Genomic DNA, 21085 nt, shown 5'->3' on the forward strand with positions numbered 1-21085 from the left:
GTAGTCAGTAATCAGGTTCGGTTTCATGACTAATAAGTTGCTGCTCCAGTCCTTCTGCACCCACATCTACTTGGGGTAAGGACTTGGCAGACATGACTAAAGGTCTCTGCAGAAGTGATTTCCTCATCTATAGTGAAAACGTTGCTGCTACCTGGATCTAGTTAAGAAAGGACAAACAGCGCGAGGCCAAACAGTGACAAACATCAGTGATGACTTTTTTAGCAATCCCCGGACAACTTGACTGACAGGAAGCCGCCGTTTGTGGGTGATAATAGAGTGTTTCTGGGAGTGTCACAGAAAACGTAGGCACGCCTAGACTTTATCATGGAGGGTGTGTGACGTCAGTTCCGGCCTCAATCAACTGTCTTATACCCTCCAACAGTGGAAGGGCAGAAATCAGTACACATTTAGCAAGGGAGCGTGGACACTGGTAAAGTGGGTGTGGCCTCAGGTAAAGTGGGTGTGACCACGCCCCCTTTCCAAATTAATGTGTACTGGGCAGTTTTTAATGTACAGGAGGAGCAGAGGAGCAGTATATACTATACAGTGGGAGCAGCATCTAGGGTCCTATGCAGGATGAGCAGCATGTAGTGTCATTATATATGGGGAATACTGGTGCCGGGTGTGTAGGGGGGAGAGGGTGCACTGCTGCCGGGTGTGTGTGGGGAAGGGTGCTCTGCTGTCGGGTTTGTAGGGGGGGGGCACTGCCACAGCAGGAAAACTGTGCTCCGTGCTGACTCCTCCCCCTGATGAGGACAGCGGCTCACGTGGGTGGTGATTTCATCAAAGATCCTTTCCACAAAGGGAAAGTAGCTGCTAACTTGATCTTATCGACTGTCATGCAGCGCTGGAGGAGGAGCCGTCTGAACCCTGAAAACTGGTACAATCGGTACCATTTTTTGTAGTTGGTACAGACCGTTAAAAAACGGTACTGTACCGGCTAAATCGGTACAGTTGGAGGGTATGCTGTCTCTATCGCAGCATTGTGGAAGGGTCAGGGTTACGTACACTTGCACAGAATGTAAAAATCATTTGATGGTAAGTTGCGTATAGATTTGCAGCTGGACGGCGATCAGCTATATTTTCATAAGTCACACGCAGAATTGCACAGTGCAGGTTTTCACTCTGTCTGGGCAGTGACTATCTGATCGCAGACCTCTGCAAATTTGCACAGCAGCGATCAGTATAGTTGAAACTACAAAGTTAGTAATGGGTTCCAAATGCACGTCCGGCGGGGCTGCGTTAACCTGCTTGCTTGGCGGTAAATATACGCAGCCTAACGAGCAGGTCTGTATTACCTCCTCAGTATTCTATAAAATTAGAGACATTTGCAGAAGAAAACCTACATCAGCAGCGCCACCTAGTGTCTGTCTCACTACACTCTCAGCAGGAAGACTAAAAATAATAAAATAATAATAATGTGGTTTCCTGACATTATTTCACTACTACTAGGCTCAGCAGGTTTTGTGGCACTTTTAAACCCAGAGCGCTCACATCAGCTGCAGAGCTGAAGCCGTGAACTTCGTTTACGATTGCCTATACTCACTCCGGGTCCAATCAGTAATAAGTATTACAAACTTGTTTACATTTTAGGTACTCGACACTACATCACAGGGGCGCGACATTGGGTGATGCGCGGTCTGGAGTTTGTCTCCAAAAGCGACGCATAAACGTCAATGTTGGCCGGCCATTTTTCCATAGACCTATGTGACAGAAAACAACGCAAATTGATACAACAAAATGGCGCCTAGTGTTGAGACCATTGATTAACGGTCGTCTTATCTGGCAGAAGTGTTTCTCCCGGGAGGACTTTCTGCCCTTACTTACATTGGTTGATTCGGTGTGATGAAGTCCGGTTATTGAGCATCACATTGTGCGGCTGGAGGATGTCAGCCGCTAAGCGGTGTCCTGACTGCGGCTCCAGTGACATTGTGGAGGACGCGCACTACTCCCAGGAGCAGCTGGTGTGCGCGGACTGTGGGTGCATACTGACAGAGGGACTGCTTACTACCACTCAGTCGGAGGAAGGCTTCCTGCAAGGTGGGCTCACTCGCCATGGCACTCACCATGGTATCTGGCTGCTTTCTAGAGAAACTCCTACAGTAGGATTCCCCACATAGTCCCCATGTGTATGTGTGAGTATGTATGGGTGGTGTGTGATTATATATAATTATATTCGGGTTGCCTACCTGACCCTCTCCCTCAGGAAGAAAATGCTCTGTTCCTGGACTTCCCTGGTAATGTATGATTGCCATCACCTGTGGTGAAACACCATTCTTATCAATTACCTAGCTCCCCACAGGTGATGGCAATCATACATTACCAGAGAAGCCCAGGAACAGAGCATTTTCTCCCTGAAAGAGAGGGTCAGATAGGTGACCCTGATATATTAAAGCAAAATTAAAGGAACTCCCCAAAGCATTCACAGACAATAATTTTGATTTGTTTTCCTGAAGATGATCTGATTATGGATGGAAACATCAACACCCTTTTTTTTCCTAGGGAAAGTTCCACAAAACTGCAACCTCTGGCAGTAGTCTTGTCAGGGAGACACCCAGTACAAGGCAAGGCTTCCCCCGCTTGCTGTGTCCTTCCCCACAGTGTGCCTGCAAAATTGTGCTGGCATATCGCTAAAGTGTGAGCGCTTCGTTCGCTACACAGCCAGACGCAGGCCGGCGAAGTCTAGGGACATGCTTGTGTCTTCCTGTTTGCTCCCAAAAACAGATTGGGCGGAGGCGGGGCAGGCCCTCTGGGACTTGGTAAGAGTCAACCAGAATCAGGGCCTGTGTCTATATCATGTGCACAGTCCACTCATTTGTACATTGCTTCAATATAAAACAAATTGGGGATTAAAGATATTGGTTTGTAAATGCCCTTCTGCACCTTTTACCCAATTGCTGTGTATTTCTAAAGGTGAGTTCGTATTCCGTGTAGCACCCTGGCCTGCACCTAATCTCTGAGGAGGGCGTAGAGCCACATATCAGACATGATGTATTGCTGCAGCTTCTGTTTTCAGAAGGTGGACAAACCTTTCAAATAATTTGGCTAATGTTAAGATGATGGCAACCATTAGTGATGGGTACATCTAATCCCCAAGTTTGGTTATTGGGACCAGTTAAGTTTTATATAAATAATAAATAATTTAAACTAGTTACAATAAGAAATAATGTTCTGGATCTCAATATTTGGATTACATTCTTACATATTTGTCTGTAAATATAATGAGCTGCAGGGTGCCGCAAGATTTAGTCAATTCAATTTAAGTGTTAAAAGCAGGTTATTTTGCCTTTTTTAACTTTTTTTTTTTTTTTTTAAATCTAGTTGCTAAATAGCAGCAAATTGTATTTTTCCCATGGTGTCTTTGTAGCATTTTATAGCTGCAATCAAAATACTGTTTTTTGTTGTTGTTTATTTTTTTTTTTTTAATGCAATTAATGCTGCTTTTAGACTGCAAAACTGGGTTTGACCAGGTATTTTAAAACGTTTCTAAAAACGGGTCTGCCAGCTAAAACCCCTTTCACACCGCATGTCTTCAAACGGTATTTCAATGCAGTTTTTGTTCTTTGACAACACTGAACCCGTTTTAACCCATAGAAAACAGTGGATAAAAAAACGGGTCTGAAACGGGTAGGACCCTGCTTTATTACCGTTTAGAAATACCAGTTCAATAGAACCAGTAAATTCACTCTGCACCTTTCAGACTGCACAAATTACCGTTTCGAAACGGCAAAATAACGGGTAAAAAGTGCGGTCTGAAAGGGGGCATTACTGTTTGATTATTTTCAATGAATGTAGCAAAACACAAGACTGCTGTACTGAAATTCTGTTTTGTGTTTTATACACAGCCGTGAGATTCGCAGACAGCACTGGGCAGAATGAGACGATAAGCCGGGCTAAACTCCAAGGTAAGAGTGTACATTTCTAGAACAATCTGTCCCAAAAGTGACCATTTGTGGTAACGGTAGCCTGTGATCTTCATGCATTTTGGGTAAATGGGCTTTCATTGGCGGACGTTTGTCTTGGCACATTAAGCCCTGTTTCTCTATGGAATGCACATGGTGACTGACAGGCCATAACCAAACGTCTAGCAAAGCCTTATACTTCTGATCTGCTCTGGCCTCCTCCTGTGAACTGAATAGCCTCAAGAAGAAAGATGTTGTTCTCGCCTGTCATTCACATGTAATGAGTACACAGTCTCACTCATTAACCTCAAATGTCTTTTTCATATCGTATTCCACAGTTGAAAATTAAATTCTGAATACATCAGCATGGGATCATCTCGTTCATGAAACCAATTGACATTGGTTTTGGCTTCTTATCTTACAGTCCCCACATATAGAACTAATGCTTTTCATGAACGTATTTTGAGAACACACTGTAGAAAATGAGGATATGTTTGTTTTGGTCTGGGGGTGACTAAGCAGTATCCATCCCTTGTGCCGCTGGCCAGAACCCCTAACTACACCCAGGGCAGCCGAGAGGAGGGAGGGAGCGGGTACTAATTACCCAGGCCCAGGCTTGCTGGAGGGGCCCTGGTCCGACCCCTCTCTTCCCCCTCCATCCCTCCCAGGTAGCAACAGCAGCACACACTTCTTTACTGTCTCACTGACAGCGTTAGAGGTCATGCTGAGCCTGGTGTCAGCACAACACATGCTGTAGGTATGTGCTGCTGCTGAGATTACAGTTTTTAGAGTTTTCTTTCACCCTCCTCTAAACAGTTTTGTGGCGTGGCCTAAGTGCGGGCGGTTCTTACAATTAGACCACCCCCAAATTTTTTTACCGGGGCCCGGCATTCCTCTCGGCTGCCCTGACTACACCCACTTCTCCTTGTGGCTAAGGAAAAACATATTATTCTGGGCTTTTTTTGTTTTAAATGCTAGCAGTTTTTATGTCACACACCTTCATGGTTAATAATGTGAGTGAATCCGCTTTTAAAATAAGTTCTTTCCCGATCCGCTCGGAGTCTACTTTGGGTATATTGATCGTTAACATATTGGGGTACAAGAGATGTTGCATACTGATTGCTCTTGTACATGGCTTTCAGTAGCTGGGCAGGCCCATGGTCTCAGTGCATCTGGCAAACCAGTGTTACTGTACATGTTTGTGATCTAACCAATTGTGACTTAATCCAGACATGCTACAGAAGGGGCACGGGTTTAAACCAGATACAGGAAAGATTCTACAGTTAGTCTGGACTCAAATATAGTGTTATTCTCTGGTTGCCAGGAATTAACCCTTTCAGTGATACCAGATGGCCATCACTTAATGTGGTGGAATTGCTATGGGTCTCTCAATCCTTACTGGGGACATCATTATTTATATCTGCTAACTGGTTTCAAGCCCAAACTGCTGTATACGAAGCTCTGGTGCGCCCTGGAGAATAGACAATGACTGACTGCTGCAGGGCTGCTTGCTGTGTTGGAGCAGTCAGTGCAGGGTAAATACTGCTATATTTGTAGTCCTGTGGGAGCATTGCCCATCCTTTTTTCTGTATTTTCTATGTGTATGCCCCCTAAGACCCATTGACCAAAGGTTAACTCTACAGTGTCATAGTGGCATCATTTGGATTGACAGACCTAGCGATATCATAAATCATTCTTCAGCATGTGAAAGTGTCAGGACTGACAGTCGGGGTGATACCATGGTGTAATGACACTAGTGGAGGGAAAGAACCTTTTATAAAGCTTGCTGACCATGACTGCACCTGGCATCCAGGGAAAACATAACCAGAAACTGTAATAAGAGTATTTTTTTTATTTATTTTTTAGTTTAGTATACATTGACATTTCTTTTAGTCGGCAAGGGAGCACCTTGGTAATGGATTATGTGCTGGTAGAATATAGTACATCCGACACTATGACTCATTAGCTTTGTTTTCTGTTCCCCAGGAATCATCCGTGTCAGGAATCTTTGCAGAGTTCTGAGATTCCCAGACTCCTTTGCAGACACTGCAGTGTCCTATTATGAACGAGCCTTCGACAATCCACTGTACCACTTTGTCAAAATGGGGAAGAAAGAGGCGCTCATGGGCTGCTGTGTGTACATAACTTGCAGGCAGCATCACTGGCCACTCACCATGGCCACCATCTCCTCCATGCTGTACTCCAAAGAAGAGCTCTTCGCCAGCATGTATGTGGACCTGGTACAGACACTGAAGCTGGAAGTACCATCTATGAGCCTGCATGAACTGGCAAAGACTCACTGCAAGAGGTAATCCTACAAGAGACGTCTGCATATCTCCTATAGCAGGGATGGGGAACCTTAGGCCATCCAGCTGTTGCTGAACTACGCATCCCAGCATGCCCTACAACAGTTTTAAATGGCAAAACTGTAGCAGGGAATACTGGGATGTGTAGTTCAACAACAGCTGGAGGGCCGAAGGTTCCCCATCCCTGTCCTATAGATTAAGATGTGCTGATTTAGAACCGTTTTAATGCTGACAACACAGATTTACCTGTGATGGGGTATTGCCTGTCTGTTCGCACTGCGGTGCCTGTGAAGTAGTACATAGGATATTCTTTGTATGTCACAATACTTCAGTTACTACTCTGTTATATTCTCCAATAATGTGATTTGGGACCTTTAAGTGCATTATGTCTTCCTCAGCAGATAACACATGGAAAGCTTAGTTAAAGCTCATGTGAGCATTTGCTGTTCTTTTGATGTGTTCAGCAGGGCTGCATTCCGTTGAATAGAATCCTGCTGAACTTATTTGAAAAGCGTTTTTGATGCACTGGGTAATAATGGGGAATAACTTCTATGGGTTATATATTCCAACCATAAAAGGGTACCAAACTCGGCAGCCATCTTGGACGCACATTACTTGGGAGAAATAGGTCACGCCCAGAAGAGAACACCAAAATGGGTGGTTTCAGTGTCCCAGTGTAACCATTAGGTCCATGTGTTTTTCATCCTAGCCGCAGGCATACCAAATGAGGCAGCCATTTTGGCGCACTACGATGGTTATGCTGTAGAAGATGAGCCACACATGGACGCAATGCACATATGGGAAAACTGATATGTGTAATAGTATGATAAACTCTGCATTAATAGGGCCACAAGTAGTACATTCTTCCCGAGTAAAATGTTCTGACAAATTTTTCATCTCGATAATACACATTCTCCTTAGTAAAGAAAAGGTTCTATTTCCATGTATCATGATTACTGACTTTTGTTTGCAGTTTCAGGTTGTTACGGGATTCTCCACCTGCCCCTCCCGAGTACGCAGATAATCTGGACAAAGTCTTGGAGCGCACTTTACAGACGTTGGAGTTAGCCAGTGACACTTGGATTGTCACTGGACGTCACCCTATCCCCATAATAACAGCTGCTGCCTATCTGTCCTGGCAGTCTCTCAAACCTGCTCCACGCCTCTCGTGCACTTTTTCTCAGTTTTGCAAATTATCTGAAACAGACCAGCCCCCTCCAGCCTCAAAAAGACTGAAGGAACTTCTAGAGATCTTCCTTAAACTGGCCCCTCAGCTACCCTGGCTGATGCGAATGTCAGTAAGTAAAAAGACTGTGGTGCAGCACTTGGGTGACATCTTAAAGCATAGGGAGTATCTTCTCAGGAGGGCTCTGGCAGCTGCAGAAATGTCTACCACAGAGTTGGATGGTCTTTCCTACCCTAACCAACCACATCAATGTTCTCTCTCCCTTCCTCCATGTGTGATCAAGCCTAGAAAAAGAAACTACACTAATGCTTTTCCCCCAAATAAAGACGTTACTGGGGAGGAGGACATCTCGGACAGTGAGATAGAGCAGTACTTGAGGACACCACGTGAGATAGAGGACTTTCTGCAGGCCCAGGCTGAGGCATTGCATCACTGACTTTATAGTAGAAGCTGGAAGTCCCACTTCACACTCTGTAGCATTTGGATCACCCAGTTAGTACATTATATTATTTTGCATAGGTATTCTGTATATGTTGACAGTTATGTGTTGTTTATTTACTTAAAGATTCCCTTTATGATCATCAGTAGCACTTGAATAAAAGTTATGGTCCTAATTTGTGACAGTAAGTAGAACAGGATTTTATAGGGCAGGGGTGGCCAAACCTGTCCTCAAGATCTACCAACAGGAGTTGCAGCATGTTTGAAAATGTGGCAGTTGGTAATGACTACAGCTGTGCACCAGCTAGGTGATATAGAAAACGTGGACCGTTGGTTGATCTCGAGGAACTGTTTGGCCAGCCTTGCTATAGGGCTTTAGTGTGATCTGCCAGTCAGCCTATACACAACTTCCAAGTTACAGGTTATGTCCCTAACAGAGTCTCCTGGATGTTCCACGTAATTTATGTTGGCATTACTTTGTAGCAAAATTTGGATGTGGAGGTCTATCCCTTGCTCTAGGTCCTTTTCCAGTGCTGATCTTACAGCGCCAAATGAAAACGGGGTTCAAGGGCCAATCACAAGTAGATGGCTCGAGATTGCAACTTGTGATTGGCCCTTATATTCACACACTCACCCTTCCTACATTTTTAGTTAGTAAACAAATTTGATTTGAGGCTCTCTGTTGCATAGAGCAGCCCCCAGGGCTCCTGTGAGGTGCGGAACAGCCTTTCACTAGAGTTGTAGTGTATCTTTTATGGAGGGATGAATTCCGTATGGTAATTAAACTGAATGAGGCTATTACATTTAACTGCAAAAAGAAACACATTTATTTTTTTTATTCCCATAAATGTAATGGGGGGGTTGTTAATAGGATGAGAGATTCAGAAAGGGTGAGATTTGGTAAGAATTCTCCACTTTATTTAAAGCGGCAGTCATTTACACTGCAAAACCAGTTTGATTTGTAAATGATTGCCATTTAAAAAAAAACCTGAAGATTTCTCACCAAATCCCTCATCTTCTGAATCTCTTATCCTATTAAATTTAACCCAGGGTCAAAATTTCAGGTTTTCTACCTTTTGCCAAAAATCGCAAATATGAAATCGCATCCGGATGTTTTGCTATTGAAAAATATAGAAATCGCAAATGTAGTAGGGTGTGATTGTTAAGTGTTCACACCAAACCTTACTAAAAATTGGCAGAGAAGTAGACTAGGTTCCGGCAAGTGATTCATCGAAGCATGCACAGATCAGCATGTTTCTGTCAGGAAAAGGTAAGGAGTTAGGATTGTGAAAGATGTTGGGTCAGCATAGTCAGCCCCGGGCTCTTTGAGCAGGTCCTGCCTGTGAAAATACAGGGGGGGGGGAATTGGTGAGGTCTCCCTGCATTTTATTATCTAGAACAGTGGTTCTCAACCTCAGTCCTTAAGGACCCCCAACAGTGCACGTTTTCCAGATCTCACAGAATCACAGGTGAAATAATTAGCTCCACCTCTGGATCTTTTAAATGTGTCAGTGACTAATGAGTGCACCTGCCAGGTGACCTGGAAAACGTGCACTGCTGGGGGGTCCTTGAGGACTGAGGTTGAGAACCACTGATCTAGAACTAAGCTCTTGGACCGGTTTTATTAAAACCAGCACCAGGCTCCATTAGCCAAGAAGAGAATGCCACAATCTGGTGACATTTTTATGTTTGTCCCCATGGCCAAAACATTATCCTTCCCCCAACTAGTCAGCCTGGCTGGGTTCCCTGTGGACCCCCAGAGTAAAGGTCCCCCTTCCAGGGCACCCAAGGGCCAGGGCTGAGGCCTGGGGCTATCTCTTGCAATCCTAGGCTGTGGGTGCTGAGTTGTTAGCCCGTTAATTTATTATTTTTTTAACTTATTTTGTCTTTTATGAGTGGAACTACAAGTCTCAGCAAGCCTCCCCTGCATGCTGGTACATTGAGAACCACAAGTACCACCATGCAGGCATTAAAGGGCCCACTGGTACCTGTAGTTCCACCTTTTAAAAGTAATATTACAATTAAGAAAAATGTACAGTGATAGCACAAATTTAATAAAGCATTTTTGCACACTGACACACACTTACCTACATCCCACATTGCCCTTCATGTCGTCCTTTCCAGTAGTACTACACTTACTGTAACATGTTAAGAAAAAATACAGTACTCATCTATTCCAGTGTAGATCACATCCTCTTCCTTTCATGTAGGGAAGGGTTAAAGGGTTAAAAAACTTACAAACTGCACACGTTCCAGTCCTGACTGAGGAGCAGCATGTGCTTCCTCACGCCGCTCCCCTGTGCAAATGATGGGGACACAGGAGACTCCTGTCAATGGAAAACCCCTGAGCCCAGGGCCGGACTGGCACTTCTGGCAAATGCCAGAATGGCCAATAGCCAGGATGGCCGAATTTGTGCTTTGCAAATGGCCACCAGTCTCCGGCTGGTCTGCAAAAACATGGCCGCCGGCCTCCTGCACTGAGGACAATTCTAGTGCAGAAGGCCACTACAGAGAGGTATTGTGGGCCGGATGCAGTGGCGTCACTAGCGGGGACGAGGGTGCGACCTTCAATGGGGGTGACACCATGTCCGCAGCTCCTGTGCGTATCCAGACCGCATACCAATTACATCCGCCAGCGGCTGCCGCAGCTCCTCCCTGGACCTTTGTGGGGCGTTTGAGTGACAGTTTACAGCTCCAGTACTCCTCCGATCTCTTCTGCAGGCCGGGCAGCAGTGTGTGCGGGGACTCGTGTAGGAATAGCATGTGCAGCTTGTCACCAGTAAGTGCGGGTCCCCAGCATCTTCTGGCACCACCAGCACAGGCTGCATGAGAGGGATCCTGGGAACCGGAGGACCGCACTGGAGGTATTTGCAGTCAGAGTGTCAGGTCAGTAGCCACTACACCACCCTCACAGCCTGACTCTATCAACTCCCCATTCCACACCTACTACAGCATTTACTCTAACCAAACCAACCAGCCTGTGGGGTCCAGTTATTGTTATAATACAGGGGGAGCAGCCTGGGGTCCAGATTGTGTCATATTCTGTAATGGACTTTATGGTTTTTTCCATAACGTGTAATTCCTTTTTCTGATGCCATGCCCCTTTCCATGAGACCACGCCCCTTTTTGCCGCGCAAGGGTTCCGCTTACTGCGGGTGGGCTCAAAATGCCAGGGCCGATTTTTGGTCCCAGTCCGGCCCTGTCTGAGCCTATCACCTTAAAGCAGTGCTTCCCAACCCTGGTCCTCAAGTACCCCAACAGTGCATGTTTTGCAGGTCTCCACACAGAATCACAAGTGCTATAATTGGCTCCACCTGTGGATCTTTTCAAATGTGCCTGAATAATGAGTGCACCTGCCGGGTGACCTGGAAAACGTGCACTGTTGGGGGTACTTGAGGACCAGGGTTGGGAACCACTGCCTTAGAGCACCAGAGAGTGTTTGGCTCTCTGCTTCCCATAGAACTTAATGTTATGAAAACTTTACCAGGTGTGATCTGTATTAAACTTGTGATCATGTTCAATTAACTTTCACATTTGATTTTTGTTTCACCCTTTAAAATTGGAACCTATTAGATTTGCGGTTTTTAGGCCACACCAAAAATCGCTAGCTGTTACCTTTGGTCTAATGAAAGTACTGATTTACTGCACTCTGACATTCAGTAATCCTGTGTCCTCTACAAGAAGTTACAAGTGAAGTTACAAGTGTTCTCATTTACTAATATGCGATTTTAGATTTTATTTTATGTTCAATTTAAATCAACTGAAATTGAACAAGTAATGTTCTATTTTACATTCACAATCAAATTCAATGTTGACTAGTGATTTTACGGTCGGTTTAGGATACCTATTTCAAAATCACCTATAAAATGAAATACAAAATAAAATAAAAACTTACTAATTTATTCCTTTTGGTCCAAATATATCACATACAAGAAGCTGCTTTGGTTCCTCTAATACTGTTTTGCGTATATCTTCAATTCTGGGGCACCTGTGCGTGGACAGGATCCAATCTGTACATGTACAGAATTGGTTCTGCGTCAGTGCCCCTTAATCTGCAGCCTGCCATCGTTTGATAGATGCTATGGTGACTGCAGTTGCAATTGTGTACGTTGAGGATGTCAAAATTATAAAAAATAAATAAAAAAACGCAACCCAGAGACGCCAAGCAGAGCAACCTACAAAGGCAACATACATATCCCTTGCGCACACACCGATCCTTCGATAATTGGCAGCTCAATTAAGTGAATGGGCACGCAGCGTGGTTCTACTGCAGGCCACACTTACACATTTAGCTGAGAAGTGGGCCTTGTGTCAGTGGTTTATATTTAATATCTTTGTTGTGTTCCATTGGGTGAGGGTGTGAGGACAGTCCTAAAGGTCCCCATACATTTGTCCGACTTGTTCTAAGGACAAGTTGGACCTGATTTCCCCGGAAGGGCTCTGACACAATTAGGCACTTGATGTGCCAAACTTTGCATATGATAAATCGCATGCGGTTTATCATATGCAACTCCCGGAGAGCTGTAGGGGGGCGGCGGACACTGCGAAGCAGGCAGGGGCAGCGGACATGGAGTGAGCGGGCAGGGGAAGGGAATGGAGAACTGAGCAGGGAGCTAGAAAAAAAAAATCCCATACAAATGAATGAGCAGCCAGTAACGGTCAATCACTGGCTGCCCATTCATTTGTATTGGGTTTTTTCTGTTCTAGCTCCCCCCCCCCCCCCTAGCCCGGCTTTCGATTCCCCTTGCCGGCTCACCAGCGTCCGCTGCCTCTGTTTGCTGCTCCTGCCCACATCACAGCGTCCGCCGCCTACCTATGTGCCTATCAGGTCGGATGGGATGTCTGCACATGCGATTTGGGCCCGATCCATATGAATCGCATAGTATATGGGGGCCTTAACAGATCAAATCTGCCTCTGTCAGATTGGAATTGACATGTTAGGAACTAAAGCAGTGTGGACTCTCACAGCAGTAATATGCATCATTGGCAGGATCTATGCAAGTTGTTCCCCTACGAGTGACCACATGCATGAACATAACTGGGTGTAAGGTACTTGCTATGTAGGCCGGGGGGTCCTTGGATCTAGGTTATAAGGTTGCCCACCAATTACCAAATTTGCCTGCTAAGCAGTTGGGTCTGATCCATTGCCAAGCCTGAATTGTGTGACATTTCATTTTAAGTGGGAGGAGTGTCTAGTAGTGAGAGTAGAAAGTGGGATCTGTAATGTGGCATCATTTGAATTGGAGGCCACTTGAATGTAGTATATGTTCTGACATTTTTAATGTGGAGGGCACTATAATGCCACATAATAAGAACTGGAGCACTTTAATGTGCCACAGTATAAAATGGAGGCACTATAGTATGACATAATTTGAACTGGAGGGCACTATTTTATAAGGTGCTTTAGGGATTTTGGGGCAGATGTATTAAGCCATTAACAAGAGATAAATGCAAGGGTGATAAGGAGAGATAAACTTCTAGCCAATCAGCTCCTTACTGACTTTTTTCAAACACAGGCTGTAACATGGCAGTTAGCAGGTGATTGGCTGGATGTTTATCTCTCCTTATCACCCTAGCATTTATCTCTTGTTAAAGCTTAAGACATCTGCCCCACTGTGCGTTATAATGAGGGTCATTCAGATGTAGACTTGTTAATACACATCAATGTGTCTGAGCTGCCGTGCGCATGCGCAGCAAGTTATTCACAAGTGTGGTTTATCAGCAATTTGTGCTACAATAGCTCTTACATGGGATAGGGTACTTTACAGATCAACAGTTATACCGGGTCTGTGTAGACCAGTGGTGTCAAACTCATGGCCCTCCAGCTATTGTGGAACTACACATCCAAGCATGCCCTGCCACAGATTTTATATAATGGATTGCTAAAATTGTGGCAGGGCATGCTGGGACATGTAGTTCCACAACAGCTGGAGGGCCGTGAGTTTGACACCACTGGTGTAGACAGTCAATAGGTCAACACAAGCAAATTGTCAAAATGACATGAAAAAGTAAACAAGTTTTTTTAGGTTTTTTGATGTGGACACCTGAGCACATGAAATCTTCCCCCCAACCCCCTCATTAGTGTGATGAGTACCCTCACATTGTTTGCTTCACTCACAATAGTGTACCATTTCCCATCAGAGTCCTTGTGGAAGGTAAAAGTCATATTTAGGGGAAACATACGAAGATGGTTCTATTGCAGACGGAATGTTGCTATGGGCAACCAATCAGAAAATATCTATTTTCTTCTAGGAATCCAATGTGAAATATAACTTCCATCTTCGCAAATCCCCCCCCCCCCTCCTCCTCCCTCTCTCTCTCTCTCTATATATATATATATATATATATAGATAGCAACAGAAAGATGCGGTACCAGAGGAGGCTCCTGCCTCCCCCCCCCCCCAACCTCCGGAGCTCTGGTGCTTGCTGGCTGTGTCCCTGACACGCTGGTAACCTCCTCTCACCAGGCTCCATGAAGCAGCAGGGCAGACACAGCAACAGCCCAACCCTGTGGGGAGGAGTTCAGCATGTAGTAGATTCCTACTATTGGAAGCTGCTACTGCTCATCATACACAGAGCCACAGAGCTGTAAACTCCTCCCCTTCTTGGTCTGTCAGTACATAGAGTGATGACAGCAATAGCTTTCCAGCAGGAAGCCATTCTGTGCAAATCTCCAGAGCTACAGTGCTTCTATGGGCTGCTGTCTGTGCAGCCGGATTCAGTATTGAATCCCGGCGGTCGGGATCCCGGCGTTCAGAATCCCGACGCCGGAATCCCGACAGCCGAAATGCCGACAAGGGGGGGACGTGGATCGCCCCCCCTTGCGGGCTCGCTGCGCTCGCCACGCAGCGGGCCCGGTGCCTCGCTACGCTAGGCACACTAATTTATTCTCCCTCCAGGGGTGTCGTGGACACCCCAGTAGGGAGAATGTGTCGGCATTTCGGCGGTCGGGATTCCGGCGTCGGGATTCTGAACGCCGGGATCCCGACCACCGGGATTTTAACTGCATCCCGTGCAGCACAGCAGAAGCAAATCCTCTGCAGTGAGCATGGAGACTTCAGTGAGTCAGTGTGATGCAGTTGAAGGAAGGTATGCATTGCACCAGAGAGGTGCACGGAAGTTTATTTTATTTTATTAATATCTGTGTGTAGATCTTTATTAAGAGTATCATTTTGTGCACTTTAATTAATATTAAAGTTTTAAAAGTGTGTATTTTGCTCTGTACCTGTGTTTATGTGCTTATCAGTACATCATTTATTTACATTAATTGCATACAAACACTTGTACAGTGCAAATCAAACTAATAACCTGCAATGACTGTTTGCAATGAGCAGTACCCAGGAAACTGCAGCTCCCCTTAAGTCTAAAGGCAGGAGCCGCCACTGTGCGGCACTCAGAAGACTTACATGTGTATAAATCAGCACACACTCAAAGGTGATTTATACGCATAGAGGTCCTCTCAGTGCCACTCATCTCTCCGTTGCTGTACATTTCCCTGGGTAGCGCCAAGGTATCTACATTATTTGAGTTTTCAAAAATGCCAGTCTTCTCTGTTATAGGTAGATATTGTAGGAATAGGAGCAGTGCCCTATACAGGGGAACTAGGGGTATTTAGCTGATAAACCCAGGGAAGGCATGTAGTTAGAGCAGGCATGTCCAAACTGTCTCCCTCCAGCTGTTGTGAAACTTAAAATCCCAGCATGCCTTGCCATAATTGTAGCATTCCCTAATAGCAAAACTGTGGCAAGGCATGATGGGACTTGTAGTTTCACAACAGCTGGTTTGGACATGACTGCGTTAGAGGGAAGAAAATGTGTGTCTTGTCCAGTACACCTCTGCCCTGCAGTCTGGTGCAGCTGAAAGCATGTCAGTGACCAACAAGAACTCACTTAGAAGGCACTTAGACTTATGAAGGCAGGGTGGGTGTCGCTTGTCTATTATTCTGGGTCAGATGTACTAAGCTTGAATAGTGATAAAATGGAGAGTGATAAACCACCAGCCAATCAGCAAACCACCAGGCAAAACGATTCTACTGCAGTTCAGAGCATGGCTGAACTGTAGTGGAATCGTTTTGCCTTTATACTCTGCTTGTGATTGATAAAGTATCGATTGATGTCTTTGAATCCTTGATGTCCCACTGCAAGATGCTTGAAGTTTTTTGCTTGAAATTTTTCACTATATAAAATCAATAATATCAAATAATATCAATTTCACATTTGATAAAAATCTATACTTGCAATTACTGGAACTGGTTGTTACCAGAAACTATTTAAGATTTGATGTGCGGTTCTACCTGCAGCAGGAAGGCTGCGCATTGGGGTCAGCCGTGGCAACTGCATATGCCAACGTGTACATGGTAGAACAGGAACACATATTCTTCACCGAGCAGATCAGGAATCAAAACATCATTCTTTTATGTCAATACATCGACGACTTATTTATGCTATGGGATGGTGAACAAGACGATTTCATAAATTTCATGACTACCGTAAACAGTTTGCCTTGTCCCATTAATTTCACCTTCACGTGGAACCGATATAATGGGCGGTATTCAATGAGGCTGATTCGCCAGGTTTTTATGGCGATTTTGTGCTGTAAAGCGAATTTCTGACTAAAACGGTGAATCACCCTATTCAATGACCAGATGGCAAATACATTTCAAGGTTTTTTTGCCATGATTCACCGAGTAGCAATCGCTATCTTTTTATGGTGAAGTGGAAGGTGAACTTTTAAAATAAAGTGTTTTTTTTTTTACAATTGGTGTCAAAAAATCTGGAATTTTTTTCTGAGGAGGGGCATGCTATTTTTATTCATGTGCTGTAAGCACATGAATATATATTTAATAAAAAAAATAAAATATTTTTTATTTTTTACACAGACCAGCCAGCAGGGGGCCAGAGCCGAGCCGCTCATTACATATTCATATATTCACTTCACCCGATCATTACATATGCATGATCGGGTGTAGTGAATATACCCGGTCCCCTGCTGGCACCCCCGGGGGGCAGCCTGTGCTGCCTGGCAACCGGGGAGCCCACCTCCCCCCCCCACAAACGTTCTGGGGCAGGCAGGGAGACTTCCATCTCCCTGCCTGCCACCGTCCTCAGGCTCCCTGCGGCGTCCGCCGCAGGAGCTCAAATTTGCCGGTCAGGGGCAGCGAGCCCCTGACTCGTTGAATACCGGAGCCGGCGAGGCTCCGGAACGCAGTGAGCAGTGGCGAATGTGCAGCTAATCCTAAACAGGATTCGCTGCACGTCGCCGGTATTCACATTGAATACCGCCCATTATTAACTTTCTGGATGTAACAGTGCTATTAAAAAACGGCATGTTTAATACTACCACATATTATAAGAGTACGGACCGTAACAAGTTACTCCTATCAAGCAGCCACCACCCGCCTCCATTGAAAAAAGGACTGACATACTCACAGATACTTCAAGCTGCCCGCATTTGTAGTGAAGTTGAAACATTACCGGCCCAGTTAGACATCATAATTCAGAAGTTTCATGTACGTGGATACAATTTGTCTTCATTATTAGCAGTGAAAACCAAAGTACTTCAACAGAACTGAAAACAACTACTAAGAACTTCAAGCCCCAAAACATCTAATCCACTGGTGTTCCCATGGACCACTACTTATGAAATGACCAGCAGTCTTATCCCTACAGCCAGCAAATCACTTTGGCCTATTCTGGCTACAGATAAAAAACTACCTTGCTTTGAAAAAGTCCATCCCATGACTTGTTACAAACAAGGACGTAATTTAAGGGACGCGCTGGTACACTCGAACATTACAGGCTTTGACGACAGTCGAACATCCACAAGACAAACAAAGCCTCCGGGATGCTACAGGTGCATTAGGTGCACTACGTGTCAATTCATGATCCATTGTATCAAACATCCGAACAACAATATAGTGTACCAGATACAACAAGTCCTAACGTGTAGCACCAAGTACATTGTGTATACCATCGTATGTCCATGTGGACATTATTACATCGGCATGTCCAGACGCCAATTCAAAGAGCGGATGGCTGCACACAGGTCAGCTATCAAAGCTGCACTAGAAAATAAACCAATGGATCAACCTGTGGCTGTACATTTTAAACAAATGGGACATCCACTATCTTATTTGAAGTACTTTAGAATAGACCATGTTCCTCCCATGCCCAGAGGTGGAGATTGACAAAAAGCACGGTTGCGTTTAGAAGCAAGGTGGATCCACCAATTACAGTTCACATACAGTTGCACCGAATGGACTAAATTAAAGAATAATGTGGAACACATTGTACTAATTTGAGATATATTTGGCATTCTTATAGTGTATGTGTCCATATTTAGGTTGACTTTTGGTACAATTAGTCCTATATATCTGAGATTATTCTTGGTTCATTTTCTTACAGTGTTATGTCGACTAATTCTGAGTGATGTCGGCAGTGAGCATCTTAACATAGACGCATAGTGAATTATAGCTATTATGCACACTTTAATATGCACAGTTAAACATGAACTGTGTTTACCATGTTTTCTAGTTCATTAACTGATGCGCTGCAGTGTGTTTAAAGTGTATGTATGTTTTTGTATTCACCACAGCACTGTTTGAAGCACTTTACTGCATCCTCCCTATTCTCCTTACAGCAAAACCCCAGCATCCTAGCAACCCAAATAACAATGGTGATGCAAAACTGTCTACTAGGCAACAGGCTCAGTGTTCAAGCGGCTGCCTAGGTGAGGCCAGATACCAGAAGTGCGTCAACAGCTGCTTCCAGCCATCGGTCGCTTCCACCCTGGGACAGACCTTCCCAGGTTATCATTAAACTGAAATGTTAATTCTCCTGATACCTGTGAAAGTCTGTCTTTAATGAAAGCCAGAGAGTGTTGCCTTCTACCTTTAAATGATACTATTGCCATGGGAAGGCACTCGGCAGAACTGTAAATTTACAAACGCGGGGTAGCGGTGGGTGGAGCTCTCACATGTTGGTATGTATAAATTCACTGTTCATTTATTTACTGTAAGTGTCCAGAAGACGGGCTATATGCCCAAAACTGCGTTGACCATTGCAAATATATTTTTTCATCACTAGTCCTGGGGTGACGCCTATCCCTTCATTCTATAGTTTTAGGGGCAAAGTCCCCTATAGGCGGGCACCTGGGCCTGTACAGGGGCTGCACCTGTCAGCAGAGTAGTGCTGGGCTCCCCTACTATTGTCTATTATATATATATACACACACATACATATATATATATATATATATATATATATATATACGCAAACACGTCGGTATTCCCAGTATTCTTTATTGCCTGAATAGGCCGTTTCGGGGCTAGAACCCCGTTTTCACAGCTCTCTTCCATGTGATAATGCACCTATTTTGGGAGATTGCAGTAAGTTCCGGTTGGCTCATTGCCTTTAAGGTGGGTAATTATTAATGTTGTGAATAGACAGCTTGTCCGTCATCTACAGTACATTACTACCACCTCATTTATCCTTATGTCACTGTTATTGTGACCAACAGCCCATCCGTCCTTGAGAGCCTGGTGGGGCGGGAAAGGACAATCCACTGCGGTGGACTGTGAGGGTGCTGGGAAAAGAACCGTAATGATCAATAGGTTCATGTGATAACCAATAGCGGTCAGGACTCCACTGAGTTTGCAGGCAGCGGGACCTACAGTAGGATTCCTGTTGGCACACGGGCTACTAATGCAGAAACAGCTAATACGCTCTGTTAAGATGTGCATCAAGAAATGAGGCTTTTTGACAGTACATGACATTTTTTTATTTCAACAGGATGGTATTTATTTGAATATTTTATTTTTTAAATACATAACTCCCATTGCTGTACTCCGATTACAGTTTAGAATAATATACTGAATTGCACTCTACATTTCCACATCAGCTGCATATGTCACACTCTGACAAATAGCACGTCACCTATTGACAAAGGTATCTCTAGGATACTGATGTCTAGCATTTGATCATGTTACATACACATTAAGAGCCATACACATAATCATTCTGTATTGGGCAATTTGATTTGTAGCTGTCATCTATATTTTTTTAAAGTTGCAATGTTGTTTTCTACTTGATTCTTTGTCGTAAGTGCTAAAATGCTGCCATCTATGACGCTGCCTGTATTTTGCCATTTGCAATCCATTAAACGACTCATTGTATTGCCATTTATATATATTCTGTGACAAAGATGTTTATATGACAGTTCCAGAATATTAGTTTGCTAAACTTAAGGGTCTAAATCAGGGATGGGAAACATTTGCCCCCCCCCCCCCCCCCCAGCTGTTGTTGAACTACACATCCCAGCATGCCCTGCAACAGCTTTAGCATGGCAAAACTGGAGCAGTGCATGCTGGGATGTGGAGTTCAACAACAGCTGGAGGCCCAAAGGTTCCCCTTCCCTGGTCTAAAAACTCAAAGGGGGTAATAAAGTCTCGAAGGGGGATAAACCACCAACCAATTAGCTCCAGTAATTTTTCAAACTCAGCCTGTAACAGGACAGTTAGGAGCTGATTGGTTGGTATTTTATCTCTGCCCACATCATTGCTCTCCAAGGCTTAGTAGACCCCTCAATGACCTACTGGTGGAATAGATTAATGATTGGCTGAGCCCATAAACAGAATTTGCTTATTAATGTAAAAGTACTGTATACAATTTGACTTACATTGAACAGACAGTTCCAGCACCACAATGGTTATTGTTAGGCTACCAGTCCCGCACTGCGCTTCACGTTTTAACTCATAAAACATTTTGATAAAATTATTTGGCACAATGGTTGATATGTCCCCAGAGAACTCTTTGGTATAGCTTGATCTTGAATATAAAAAGGCACTTTTACCCAGCCCACCCACCATGTACTATATTTACTAGGAATCACCAAACTATTCACATTACCCGACCACGTCTCCTCTTTCTGACATACTTTGTATAACATTACTTTCTCATTTTATAAGAATTACAAAAGTTTGCATTGTCATGTGTTGACACACCGATTAATACTGATATCGAAATTTACACAGGTCTTCAAAAGCGGCCCTGAACTGTCTGTACAATATATATATATATATATATAATATATTTCTGTATTTGAAAAATAAACATTTCCCTCTGAAAATAATGGTTTACACAAAGAACATGCAGAAGTAATTTTCCTGATCTGCTGCAATTGTCAGAATATAAAAACAACGACATATGTACTGTAATTACCCAAATGCTTTCCAAACAATTTAGGTAACAGAGTAG

The 21085-nt window shown here is 44.3% G+C and overlaps 1 protein-coding gene across 1 annotated transcript; it reads left to right on the forward strand.

Annotated features, from left to right (window-relative positions):
* The first annotated feature begins 1720 nt into the window (after positions 1-1720).
* On the forward strand, positions 1721-8012 carry BRF2 (BRF2 general transcription factor IIIB subunit). Its single transcript, XM_083184475.1, has 4 exons — positions 1721-2040; positions 3846-3905; positions 5889-6210; positions 7182-8012. The coding sequence occupies exons 1-4, from the start codon at positions 1887-1889 to the stop codon at positions 7828-7830; spliced, it is 1185 nt and encodes a 394-aa protein (XP_083040601.1). The 5' UTR covers positions 1721-1886; the 3' UTR covers positions 7831-8012.
* The last annotated feature ends 13073 nt before the right edge of the window (positions 8013-21085 follow it).

This window comes from Crinia signifera, chromosome 4 (assembly GCF_055691185.1).
Source record: "Crinia signifera chromosome 4, ASM5569118v1, whole genome shotgun sequence".
Classification (NCBI taxonomy): Eukaryota; Metazoa; Chordata; class Amphibia; order Anura; family Myobatrachidae; genus Crinia; species Crinia signifera.